The sequence below is a fragment of the Perissodus microlepis genome, chromosome 12 (genome assembly GCF_051167445.1).
Source record: "Perissodus microlepis isolate ML-2025 ecotype Zambia chromosome 12, ASM5116744v1, whole genome shotgun sequence".
Lineage (NCBI taxonomy): Eukaryota > Metazoa > Chordata > Actinopteri > Cichliformes > Cichlidae > Perissodus > Perissodus microlepis.
In genome coordinates this window covers 19,669,049-19,683,059 of record NC_140472.1, presented here as the reverse complement: position 1 = coordinate 19,683,059, position 14,011 = coordinate 19,669,049, and the positions used below count along the sequence as shown (strand labels likewise).

General features: G+C 38.2%; 2 protein-coding genes across 5 annotated transcripts in view; one reads left to right on the top strand and one right to left on the bottom strand.

The window, feature by feature from the left end:
• kntc1 (kinetochore associated 1) overlaps positions 1-1,702 on the top strand; it is a 34,462-nt gene extending 32,760 nt beyond the window's left edge. For both annotated transcript variants that reach the window (XM_084946607.1, XM_084946606.1), the window contains exon 62: positions 1-1,702. This exon is cut by the window's left edge and continues 500 nt beyond it. The gene's annotated coding sequence lies outside the window, so the exon portion shown is untranslated.
• A 1,036-nt stretch (positions 1,703-2,738) lies between these two features.
• The window catches only part of LOC146376206 (hydroxycarboxylic acid receptor 2-like), a 12,800-nt gene continuing 1,527 nt past the window's right edge, over positions 2,739-14,011 (bottom strand). For 2 of the 3 annotated variants that reach the window (XM_084945632.1, XM_084945630.1), the window contains one exon: positions 2,739-6,470. In XM_084945632.1, the coding sequence (XP_084801758.1) occupies positions 3,256-4,221 (966 nt within the window). In that variant the 5' untranslated portion in view covers positions 4,222-6,470 and the 3' untranslated portion in view covers positions 2,739-3,255. Of the gene's footprint in view, positions 6,471-8,588; positions 8,723-14,011 lie in introns of all 3 variants that reach the window. The other variant, XM_084945631.1, reaches the window with a different exon arrangement.

Below are 14,011 nucleotides of genomic sequence, written 5' to 3'. Positions count from 1 at the left end.
TTCAACTCTTCTGAAAAGGCTTTGTAAAAGATTTAGAGGTGTTTATGGGATTTTTTTATTTATTTTTTTGTTAAACCAGAAGTCCTGTCTTTGCTCTACTTCATCCCAAAGTTGTTCTATCAGGTTTAGGTCAGGACAGTCAAGTTCTTCCACACCAGACTCGCTCATCCAGCTCCCACAGGGCGAGAGGCAGGGTTCACCCTGAACAGGTCACCAATCTGACGCAGGGCTAAGATGACCATTTGCACCGATGGGCAGTTTAGAATCTAACCCCACTAACTGCATGTCTTTGGAGTGTGGGAGGAAGCCGGAGTACTCAGAGAGAAAATATGAACTCCACCCAGAAAGGTCCCGACCAGATGGTGGTTTCGAACGCGGGACCTACTTGCTGTGCTCACATTTTCCTAAAGTTATTTCTGTTTTCTTTTTAAATACTTGTTACTTTCACATTTATATGAAACAGCTTCCTTATCTTAGTCGTACTTCTTTGGTTCATCAACTTTTTTTTAAACACTGGTCTCGTTTCTGATGGACTACTTCCTGTCACTCGCCGTTAGAAGTGACTGTGTTATATTTGAGAGGAAGTGTGCACTCACACTGAGACCGATCCGAGCTGAACTTTATCCATTCTGCATTTTTCAAAAGATTTATACATTTTGGTCCTCCAGTTTTTTCTTCTCCTTTGCGGCTGTCACTCATTCAGGTGTGCAGAGATTATGTATCACATGTTTGCCCATCAAGAACGCTCAGCAAGTTTACTTGTTAGTGGTTTAGCCACACATGGTGTGCCCTTAAATGGACTTATAAAGCTCATCTGTTCCCAGAGAGGAGCACATTAAATTAATGTCACGGGACTTCCTTTTCAAACTCACTTGCCTCATGGGAAACGGAAGACTTTGTGTTAAAATGACGGTTTCATTTTCATCTAAAATGGTGCCCAGATTTAGTCCGGTCCTTGTTCAAGGAACCTAACTCAAGGTATGAATCAGTGTTGCCCTAGCATTATAGACAACTTGCCAAAGAACCATGTTTAAATTGTATCTTTTGGGACTTTGTTACTAGAAGCAAAAACTAAGAATTTGTTCCTATTTTTTCAGTTTAATCAAAGAAAGGTCAATATACTAACACAGTTTGACAGACATAAAATGGTATTTTTGCACCAAAAAAGTGATTCCCTTGTCTAAGAAAGACCAGACTGTGGATGCGTTTTTCTGCAAAATATATATTTTTTTAAATTGAGTGGTGGATCAAGACTTTTGCATAGTGTTCTACAGATTGTGTTCATGTATGCAAAAAGGTCTGAGAAATATGAGATTAAATATGTGTTTATACACTCAAACTGTTGCCTTTCAGAAAACACTATATAAAGATATATAAACCAATGCATGTTTTTAAATGCAATTTGTATCATTTATGTGTTTTCAATGATTCAAGGACTTGTTTAAGCTGCACAAGAACCATAATTTTAGCTGAGTGTGAATTAAATGATTGCATCAAAAAGAAGAAATTGCTTGTTTCTCAGAATGGACAGATCAAGTGTCATAAAGTTATATTTATAAACTCTATTCACAGAAACCAAAGTGTCTGAATCGTCTTTTCTGAACTAGGCCATCAGATATTGAACTTCCCCAACTTTAGCTGCAGTTATGAAACTGCAGTTGTGAGTTGGTTAAAATAGTTTCATGTAAGAAAAACAGAAGACCCAATAGAGTGCCGAATACCAGGAAAACAAACTACCGGTAATGCAACAAGCAGACAAACAGATTTGATAATATACATGTGAAAGATTTTTCTCGAAGGGTTGTGCTCATTGCTTAAAATCTCTTAAGGAACAATCAGGCTTTCATTAAATCCATTGTTTCCTAATTCAAGAGATGATACAGAACCTCAGTGTGTCTCTTTATCTGGGAGAGCGCATGGAGATTTAGAAAAACGGTGTAGATGGAGCGCACATCTGTCTTCTCCTTTGTATCAAGTATTATGTGATAGGTCTGGATTTTATATATCATCTGCCATATCTGCATGTCCTGAAAGATTATTCCTAAAGAAGTGATCATTATATCATACTGATATTGCTGTTGCAGCTGCACACTGATATGGTGTTTAGCACTGTTACCTGACAACAAGGAGGTCCTGGGTTCAAACCCACCACTTGCGCTGTGTTTGCATTTTCTCTCGGTATACACCACCTTTGTGCAACAGTCCAAACATCGTTTTTTGATTGATAAACTTACTTTAGTGGGTTTAGGTCAACTCTAAATTGCAAAGGGGTGTCAATGTGAGTGTGAACAGCTGACTCTCTTTGTTAGCCCTGTGACAGACTGGCAAGGGTGTACCCTCCCTCTACCCCAGCCACCTAAAAGCAGCTATAAACTCCAGTGCCTGTTGTTTTACAGGGAGATATTTTTGAGCCATCTTAACCAGGAGGAGTGTGCTTTCACTGGACATTTTAGTCTGATCTGTCATATCATATTGTACTGCTGCAATGCCAGCAGTTTCATTATGATCCCTTCATCGCCCACTTCTGAAAGATTCCAAGAAAACGGGCAACATCTCAGTGTTGACAATGAACTTATATTTATTATCATACGTTCATACAGCATTGACCAAAGACAAAGAATACATATTCATACAGTTTTGTTGTTTTTATTCAAAGTTGCCTTAATATATATCCATATTTTTAACTCATGTATAAAAGCTTTTATACATTATGTATATATGCAGTATGTTTCCCATTATTATAGTTTTCACATGACAAAAGAAAGAATTCGTATTCAGATGAGGTTATAAATGTGTCCTTATTTCACATCAACGTCACAATCTTTGTTTAATTCACACGTCTTAATATGTACATGTTTTGGAAGACAAATACATTTAGAAAAGTGCAGTCAGCATTGGTGTGATAGCTTCTAAGCAAGTGATGTGCTGGTAAAAAAAAAAAAGAAAAGAAAAAAGCTTTTCACTGATGAAAAGTTTAATCACTCAGTTCGGAGGATTTCTGTGCCAGTGTGTAGCTTATTATTTCAAAGTGTGAGTGAGACTGCTTTAGCTAGAAACGGCTCTATAGAAGACACAGCTGCATCGTTTTTTGACTTTTAGAGGTTTTTACTCCATAATTGCCATGTTTTGAAAATGCAATTAATAGTAAATATGAAATAGCTTTAGCACTTACAGCTTAATGATGGAATTGATAAACTTACTTTAAATTGAACCTTTAGCTATGAAGCTGCTTGTTATACCTCCTCAGTTTAGTGATCACAGCTGGCTGATCGACTGGGAGCCCGTTTCCCGGGTTTTCTTCTCTGTACTCTCAGCATTTTCTGTTTCAGGCAGATGAAGAGCCTTCCTGCAGATGCTCTTAAAGACGGGGCTGGAGAAGTAGTAGACCACAGGATCCAACACGCTGTTGAGGTAGGTCAGGCTAATGGTGATGTAAAATACAATGGTAAGGTTTTCCATTTCAGAACACATGTTAGAGGAACCGGCTAATTTATAGGACTTGATCCAGATCACCAGCTGTGTGAAGTTGCTTGGGAGGAAGCAAATGATGAAGAGCACTACCACGACTATGATGAAGTACAAGGCCTTCTTGATCTTGGCATGCTGGGCCAGCTGCCTCCCTTTCAGGTAGCGAACGATGCAGAATGTGCAGTAGAGGATGACCAGCAGAGGCATGTAGAAGGAAAAGAGAAATGCAAACTTATGCCAAGAAAGATTACCCTTGGTCTTGGTGTCAATCAAGAAGCTCTCACAGTACGTTGTGTTGACGTGTGACAAAGTGAAGACATGAGCAGTCATTGAAGTGGTGACCAACCACAGCCCGAGTGCTCCGATTATGGCTTTAGAGACGCTCAGAGAGTTGATGGGATGGTGGGGATGCACCACACGCATGTACCTGTCCACAGCGATGGCCATCAGGAAGAAGGTGCTTCCGCTGCGATTCAGGGCCAGCATGAAGAGGCAGATGTTACAGAGGGCGTTTCCAAACTTCCATTTGATCCCGGCGAAGTAGTAGCTGGCACGGAGAGGTAAAACAACATTGAGCAGAAAATCAGCCATTGCCAGGTTAAAGAGCAACACTGTGCTGCTTTTCCAGGGCCTCAGGTGGAAGCAGAAGATCCACAGAGCCAAACCATTACCAAGAACTCCCAGGACAAACTCTGTCATCAGCAGAGGAGGGAGGACATTGATCAGCAGAGTGCCATTGAAGCTGCAACGCATCGTGAGCAACGTGCCTCTTTGATGCCTTCACAAAAAGAAATGACGCCTTTGGAGCTGCCCGTACTCTTTAAAGGGAAATGCAAATGCAAAAAAAGTGTGATTATGTGGTTCACCCTTTACCCGGAAGCCTGAGGCTTCTGCTTTTTTTTCTTCTTCTTTTTTTTAGGTGTTAACAAGCAATTAGTTGTCTGTCTTGGTGGTGTTAAATTTCTGTAGAAATAAAGAAATAAAAATAAAGGTGATAACAAAAAAATCACTTTTACACAAATGATCACATCTCTGCATGCAGAAATATTTTTAGCTGTTTATCCTTGGAGTTTTATAAACCTTATGTTGTCACACTGCATGGCTGCACAGTTAAAACTGTCCTACTCAATCAAATCTCTGAGCACATAAGCAGGAACTCATACCTGTGATGAAGCACTCCTCACATCTTTACCTCAGTCCACACAGGGCCTCTTCATGGAGAACTGAAGAATCTCTCTTTCATAGATAACTATTTCACACTCCACTAAGAAGCTTTTCTCATGAATCACAAATTAGATAATGATCTGTGTTGGTTTTTATTGTGCACTCTCTATGTACAGGAAGTTTAGCATTTATTTTATTATCTTGGAATAATACCTAATAATATAATAATAAGCAAGTTCTTATTCTGGGACAATCACCCACTGCTGTGCAGCTAGCGTGAGAAAGTTCAGCAATTATAAAAAGCCACATTGTACCGCACTGGTTTTATTTACCACGTGCCAAAAAAAATTTACACAAAGGCTTCACTTTGTTGCATGCATTGTGGAGAAGTGTTTAACCTGCATCTGCTGCATCACCTTTTTCATGACGCTACCTAACACCAGGTAGTACGTGACCAAATAAGATTAGACCAGAAAAAAACAAAGGCGATCTGCAAAGTCAAATATGAGAAAAACTGTCTGCATCCAGCTGCGACGCATTAAACTGACCACTAACAGCGTCCACCTGTACACGCAGAAAGATACTTGTTTTTAATTGGCTATCATCCATTCTCTGATGCTTTGTTGTAAATGAATTCAGTACTTACGTCTTGTACATATTGTATAATAATATTTAAGTCCTTAATGAAACAGAATCTGAGAAATGTCCGAAAGGTTTCAGATCTTTTTATTTTCACAGAGGTTCAGTACTGGAATGAGCCACGGTGGCGTAGTGAAGTACTGAAGCCCACGTTTATTGATTCATAAAGAGAAACTATATAAATATCATCTGAGGGGACAACGTGTCAGATGATGTTCTGCACATCCTGCACGGAGTTGGGGTTTTTTGTGTTTTTTTCAAATAGCGGAGGTGTATCTGTCTCTTCCTCACTATGAATACTTAAACAAATTGTGTCATTTAGCACCTTTCAGATAAAACTTTACTGCTGGACACATTTTGCATAATGAAGCTGCATCACTGAGGAGGGTAACTGTGCAAAAGGTCACAGAGTCGAGCATTTTATTTCATATATAAGTTTTGAGCCGTGTCTCATGTCTTTTATAGTTTGCTCCGAAAACTGGAAAATGGGTCAGTGACTGGCTGAGACATGCCCACACATAGACGGAAATACAGCACATAAGTCAAAAATAGAGTTTGTTGGTTTGACCATTTTTATTCTTCAATAAAAAGAACTCTCTTAGGTAAGCTTTCTCGTCATTTCTTGAAATAGTCTTCAGGAATAGTTCTCCGGGCTCCGAGAAGTGGAAATACAAATATGGGAGAAACTGAGCTGTAACAACTTCCACCTGTACACACAGAGAAAAAATGGCTTTTGTCTTCCTATCATTCATTTTCTGATGCTTTCTTGTCAGTGAATTATGAGCCATTTGTTTCTTTGTGTGCGTTTCTTTTTTACTCACTACATGATTACACACCTCTCTACATTTAATCATTAGTTATTATTAATCTCTTGCTCTCTTCCACAGCGTGTCTTTATCCTGTCTTCCTCCCCTCATCCCAACCAGTCGCAGCAGATGGCCAAGAGACAGCAGGCGGTTTAACAATATTTTATTAGTTAGGCTTAGGCTTGGAACTGTGGCAAGGACAAAAGCAATGAAACAAACTGGCAGTGAATGAACATCAGGGTGAGGCTTAAATCACTTTGGCTTGATTGCCTGCAATCGGCTCCAGGTGCGCAGGAACTGGAGGAGGTGGTCCTCCCCAGGGACGGATCCCAGGTAGGCTCAGGAGCCTGATGGAAATTTCAGCCAACCACCATGGACCATGACAATTGGGACCTGATAAATGTAAAAACAAAGAATTACCTGATTTAAAAAAAAAAAAAAATAACAGTGGCAGTATAATGTCCTCATAAGTAGATGTCAGGCCCTTGTAGAGCAAAATTGGTATTTTGGTCTAGACAACCCAAAATGTATTGTCCACATATGTGGACGCCAATGTCGGACGTAGGAGATTACTTTGAATTGAATTGAACTGGAGAGACCAATGCACGACTGATAGTGTTCCAGTGTGTTTTTCTATCCAGATATGCTTTTACTGCATTGGCAGTATGTTTTTTAGATCAGATTTTAACCCAGATGGTATATCACGGTGGAATAAAGTCTGACGGTTCTTTATTGAGTTCATAATTCCAGTTTTGACTGATAACAACACCACTGGCTGAAATAGCAGAGGTCAGCACGTCTCTCTGTCACGTATAAATCCTTAAACAAATCATGTTATTTTGGACCTTTACTGTCGGACACGTTTTACATAATTTAGCTGCATCGCTAAGTAGGCTAACATTTTTACATTGGAGTGAAGCATTTAATTTTAGCTGCTTTCATGTGTAGTGGTCCTTTGATAATCACCCCGTTGGCGTAAAAATACTATTTTATGCCCATCAAACTGTGATATCTTTGGGATTTTTTTATAGATACAAAGAAATGGGGAAAAATTGCGAGTCTTTGGTTTGTAGGCTGCTAGTGACCAAGGGCCCAAAGATATCATTTAAGGTCACGTCCACACTAGGCCGGATAGATTTGAAAACGGCGTTTTCGTCCGAAAACGCTCCGCGTCCACAAAAGCGTTTTCAGTCGTTTTCACAGAGTTGAGCGTCCACGTTGAAACGGCCGCAAACGCTTACTTTCCAGTCCTGCGCATGCGTGAAACGCGAGAAGATTCGACCTGCCTCTCTTTGAAACGTCGCGGCAAAATTTTGAGGAAAAGCATCGAGTTTTTTAAATGGACTAACAATGAGGTGGAGGTGTTTCTGCGATTAACACAAAAATACAAAGTTGCAAAAGTGAGTAAGAATTAAAGAATTTGAAGAAAAGCTATCTGGAGCATGTACAGACTGATATTAATCTTTAATAGGGCTGTCAAAATTGAGAGCAAACAAAACAACTGCTGTATAATGCCCTCCGCTAGCTTAGGTTAATTGGTCACGTGACTGCATCACATGACTGACATACGTCATCGTTTTAGAAAGTCTCTGTTTTCGCTGTGCACACCCGAACCCTGCGTTTTCCATGAGCGAAAACGCCGTCTAAGTATTACTTCTAAGTTGCAGTGAATTGATAGAAGAAAATAAATTGTATAAAACTAAACAGAAGAAAGTAGAGAAATAAAAACTTAACATAAACCAGTGACCCACTCCAGGGCCTGTTCAGTAAGAAGTGTATTTGTTGTAGCATTACTGTGGAAACAAAGTACTTTTGTTCATATTTGGTTATGTTGTGAACACGGCAGTGATGAAATGTACACATTTACTCCTTAGTCACGTCCTGTCTTACAGTCTGGGTGATCTGTTTCTAGCCCTGTTGGAAAGGGGTTGTGGGTGGTGGTGTGAGCAGACTAGTGTGATAAATTAACCCTGGGGAGACAAGATTTATACACTTTAAGTATTATTAATTATGTGAATTTAATCCAGGAAAAATATTTCAAAGGTTTTATACATTTCATTTAGAAAATACTGAAAAGAAATGAGAAATAAAAGTAAGAAGTAACTGTAGTTTACTGGCTGCATCCTTTGTAGTTTTGTAAGATACGTTAATGAAATTAAAATTAATTACACATTAGAGCTCAGCAAAATAAAATACATATGATCTTATGATATTATCACATAGTAAAACCTGAACAAAAGTAGCTCAAATTCAAACAGAACATGAAAGTTTTTTTTAAAAAAAAAAAAAACAACAACAACAACAAAGAGCTAGTTGTAAAAATGTAACAATCAAATTAATTAAAGAAATTAATCTGAACAAATTCAAAACTTAATTTTTTTAAATAAAAGATTAAGTGAGTATAATGAAACACAGTCCTTTTTTCCTGTATTTCAGTGTTTTATTTATTTTTTGTCATTAGCAGTCTGACCTTGCATCATTTTTAATGTGAATCTGGTTGTAGAGAATTACCAGGTTTCTTCATAGGGGTTATTTGACAGTCAGGCAAAAAGCCGCCTTGTTTCAGCCCATCCATAATCAGCAGCAGTGGACAATTATGACGCTAACGCTGGCACCATGTTTAACTGCCATCTAGTGGATAATATCTGAAAATGCATACAGCACACAGGTCAGAAGTTGAAACATACTCATCATGGGCATGAATGTCATGGTAATTTTGGACTTTTAATGAATAATTGTAGAGGATCTTTGATTACTTAAAAAAAAAAAAAATAAGACAAGGTTCCACTAGTTTGAATTTATTTTTGGTATTTCTACGATCTACACACGGTCAAAGGTTTTAATCAGTCATGCTAAAGGTTCTGCAATGTAGTTCAACTTGACAAGACCAAGGCCTATTATCTTCTCATTAGTGATCATGACTGACCACAACTGGTCAACACAACTCTTTGCAGCATAAAAAGTGTTTGTTTGACAGCATTCATTGGAGTGACCAATACTCCAATGAGCAATTGGGAAGTCAAAGGAAGTCACTGAAGATCTAAGAATAAGAATTGTGGATTTACATAAGTTCAGAAGGTCTCTTGGAGCCGTTTTTAAACAACTGCCGATCATCAGTTCAAGCAGTTGTACACAGGTACAAGTTTTTCAGATGTGTCACCACTTAGCTGAGGTCTGGAAAAAGTGTCACCCTCAGATAAGAGGACTTTGGTTGGGATGTTTAGAAACAATACGGGAACCACCAAAGGTCAAACCTGCCATGAACTGGAAATTGCTGGAACACCAGTATCACTGACCACAGTGAAGTGAATCTTAAATCAGAGGTTGCTGACAAAGAAAAGAAGCCCCTGTTCCAAACAAACGCCTTCAAGATTGGCCAAAAATTCTCCACATGGACAAGCCAAACTCCTTCTTGAGAAAAGTTTAATGGTCAGATGAGACAAAGACTAAGCTGTTTGGCCTCAATGACAAGACAATGTTTAGAGGAGTAAAGGTGAGGCTTTCAAGTCTGAGAACATTGTATCAGCTGTCAAGTATGGTGGTGGCAGCATCATGCTCTGGAGATGTTTGGTTTTGTACAACATGCTGGTACATTGTACAAAACTTGGTTAAAACTTGGACACAACTGGGAGTTCTGACAGGACAATGATCCCAATGCACATCAAAACTGGTTTCGGAATAGATAAAGCAGATTAACAGCAAACTTCTGGAATGACCTTTCCAAAGCCCCGACCTCTACCCTATGGAAAATTTGTAGACTGTGCTTAAAAGCCGGTTCTGTGCCAGGAAACCCACTCATTTAATTGAACCTTACCGATTTCGCAAAGAAGAGAATTCAGATTTGCAGCAGAATCATCCCAGAGGCTTCTTGTTGGCTACCGAAAGTGTCTGGTCAAAGTGCAGCTTGCTTAGGGACATTTAACTATATCTTTTTATGTATGTCAGTCTGCCCCAGGGCAGCTGTGGCTACAACTGTAGCTTGCCTTCACCAGTGTGTGAATGTGTGTGTGAATGGGTGGATGATAGAGGTGGGAATCACCATACATCCCACGATACGATATTATCACAATACTTAACACACGATACGATATTATTGCAATTTTTTAAAATATTTTGCGATATTCAGATTCTGTACATAAAGGTAAACTTTATCAATATTCATTTTATCTAATATCAAAGTCTCACACTCAGTCTTTCTCTCATTTCAGTCAGTTTTATTGTTGACAAACTGAACGGTTTGTATTACAGTCTAGTCCAACTTAACTGAACGCAACCATCTGGTACAATTATAGCTATTCTGAACTATGCAATTTATGAAAACTATGCAGCCCATTCAGCAACTGAAGAATTTGAAAGTAAATTAAAACAAAATATAATTTTACATTAAATAAAAAAGTTTTAAACTTAATTAAAATAAAATGTCTTAAATTAAAATAAGTAAACTGTCATGTTTATTTCTGCCAAAAAAAAAAAGTTAAACACATTTGGACAGTGAAGGAATGTCAGGATTCTTGCTCAGAAAAAGGAGCTGATCAACATGCTCTGAAATCAGAGCATGTTCCAGTCCACAAAAACTTTTTTTGTAACAAAATATCGATTTCTGATGTCCCTGTATCAATACATTATTAGCAAACAAAATATCACGATACTACACAGTATCAATTTTTCCCCCCACCCCTAGTGGATGACTGGGTGTGTAAAGCGCTTTGGGGTCCCTAGGGGGGACTAGTAAAAGCGCTATACAAATACAGGCCATTTACCATATGTATAAAAAGGGGTTTTATGTATATGTCTTAGCCTCTATGTATCCTTGGACCCTGTGTGGATTAAAGAAAATTACAAATAAATTTAAAGTTACACCCAATTCTTGCTTTTCTTAGTCATTTAAGATGCTGTACAATCCTTTCAAATACTGTTTAAAGAAATCTTGAAAAAAAAAAAATTACCCCAACAATCTTGACCGTGACGAGTGTATTAATACCTTTGACTGCAACTGTACATGTTTCAGAGACTACGTCATCTGAAGAGTGTTTCTTTGATGCACAAGAAATGTTGTGTGAGGAATTACTAATAAGAATTTTATTAATGATTACTATCTTTTCTGTTGTATATAATGTGCTTTATAGAGGCATGCACAGTTACCATCAGTTATCCCATCTTTCCTCCACAGACCTTCACCAGAGTTCATCTAATTATTCACACATAGCTCATCGGTCATAATGTCAGTGCATTACTCAGAATTCTTTCATACAGATGTCACGCGGTAATTATCCATGGATGTGACTTGCAGCTCGTCAGTTCAGATATCGTCAGTGTGTGCAGAGTTTACACCAGGGAGAAAAAATGTGAAAGAGCCAGTATGGCTTGCGGGGCCTTTTGTCTCCCATCTCCTGTTGTCCCATCAGCCTCTGTGTTTCTTTTACTGCATAGCTGGGAATAAGACATCATGTGTGCTACTCCACCCAGCAGCGTGAACATGAAATTCCAGTTTAACAACATTGAGCAGCACTGAGATCTGAGCAGATCCTAAAAATATAAATAAGAAACGGAAACTGAAGGGTCAGTCTGTTGTCACAGAGATTATCTTGGTGGTGGTCGACTGAGGAGAAACTGAACATCCAACAGATCAAGAAACAGCACCGACGACTTAAACCGGGACTTAGAGTGCTCAGCACAATTCAGCGTAAACAAAACATACCACATTAGAATGTTTTTGCATGTCTAACTGATTCAGATTTTTTGTGTGTCTTGATTGTCTGAACTGATCTGTTGCTGAACATTTTGTCTGAAACTGTGAAATGATAAAAGATTGAAGACATCATGATGACTGAGACAAACAGAAATCAGGTTTTTCCTCATACCTGTCTGCCAGCCACAGGGAGTTAAGTCAGGAGAGGCATGTGACACAACACCCTGTAGCTCAGGAGTGGGCAACATTAGAAACTGGGACTGTTGCTTTTACCGATTAATCCACAAGGGAGTAAGTATTAGGGACAGACCACTTAATTACTTAATTATAAAGAGAAATAAGAACATCGAAGAGGAAACACATTAGCTTGTTGATCTGCTGAATTTTAATACACCTGAGACTCAAAGTGAAGAGCAGAGATTTAAAGCATACAGAACATTCTGTAGTCATGAAGTGGAAATGAATTATAACCTGAGTTTAATCAGATCCTAAAAGACTAAACTATTGTTATTTTAAATGAACTGTGTGTGTTACGTTGGGTTGGACCCTTTTTGCTTTCAGAACTGTCTTAATTCACCTGGCACAGATTCAATTTGATGCATGTTGACATGACAGCATCACACAGCTGCAGCAGATTTCTTTTATCCTAAAGGTGCTCTGTTGGACTCAAACTTCTAATTCCTCATCTTAATGTTACATGAGCAATCTAGACTCATCTGACCAGGCAACATTTTTCCTATTTTAGTGAGCCCGTGTGAATTGTAGTCTCAGTTTCCTGTTCTTAGCTGATGGGAGAAGCACCCAGTGCGGTCTTCTGGTGCTGTAGCTCATCTGCTTCGAGGTTTGACATGTTGTGCATTCAGGGATGCTCTTCTGCTAAGACATTTTCACCCAGAAAACTTCTGCTCATTAGATATTTTCTCTGTGTAAGCCCTAGAGATGGCAGTGTGGAAAAATCACAGTACTCAGACAAACCTGTGTGGCACCAACAATCACGCCACTTAAATCTTAAATCTGACTTAAATCTTTTTCCTTCCCCATTCTGATGCTCATGTGAACTTCAGCAGACCATGACTACATGCCTGAATGCACCGAGTTGTTGTCATGTGATTGTCTGATTAAATATTTGACTTACACGGGTGTACCTTAGAAAGTGGGTGGTTCACACCTGCTTATATAAGACCAATATTTTTGTTTTATTTAATTTGATTTGTGGAATAATTTATTCCGCAAATGCGAATGTGCATCTACAAAAACACATCTTAATCTGACTGTAATTTCCTGTTTTATGTCCTCCCAGCTGGATTACTTAAAAAAAAAATCAGACGCATTCTCGGGATTAAAAGATAATTTAGAAATAATCCTCATGGGCTTGGATGTCATTGAAATGGCGTCACCGTGCCGAGGCTGACAGTGGCGTGTCTAGAAAATTTTTGTTGGGGGGGCCAGGTAGGGGCACAGATTTGGAGAAGGGTGGCAGATAATGTTAAAAAAGAAAATTCTACCAACCGTTAACCATAATTCAACAACCCTATAAACCTAATAACAGAATGTGCTTTTAACTCTTATTAGAATGAGATTTTAACCACTACAGTGCAAAGTTTTTAGATACTGCGTTGATAAAGTACAAGAGATGCAATCAGTGTTTTGTCAGTGTTTATTCAGTATTCAAGGACAGCAATATTTGCATAGTATTTTTACTGACATATAGTGCACATATGTTTTGGGCAAAAACATTTTTGAATATTAAAATACGAACATTTTTAACATACAATTGGCAGATTAGCCAATGCAAAACTTTATCAGCCTATTAAAAAAAGAAGATAATGATCTCACAAACTGGTGTTTGATTTTGAAACAGGAAAAAAGTGGGGAAACAAATGAAAAGACTAACATTTGAATGAAACCTGAAAGCAAGTAAGTACTTTCTATACCTTCTTTTGATAATTTTTTCAGTATAAATTGCGCAAAAATAAACCTCTTGAACTTCTAATAAGAGTGTGTTACATGTTAGGAAGAAAAAAAGTACAAAAACATTTGTAAACAGCAGCACTTGGAGTTGCAAAATATTTATGTTTTGAAAGTGAACATTACTCAAGTACCTACTCTATGCTTCATCAAATATTATCAGTGATTTAGAATAGGTGGATCATTAAATAAAAAACATGTTATTTAAAGCAGGATTTTGTTTTACTTTCCAATTATGTGCCACAATACATATATTTGCTTAGTTAATTATTTATCC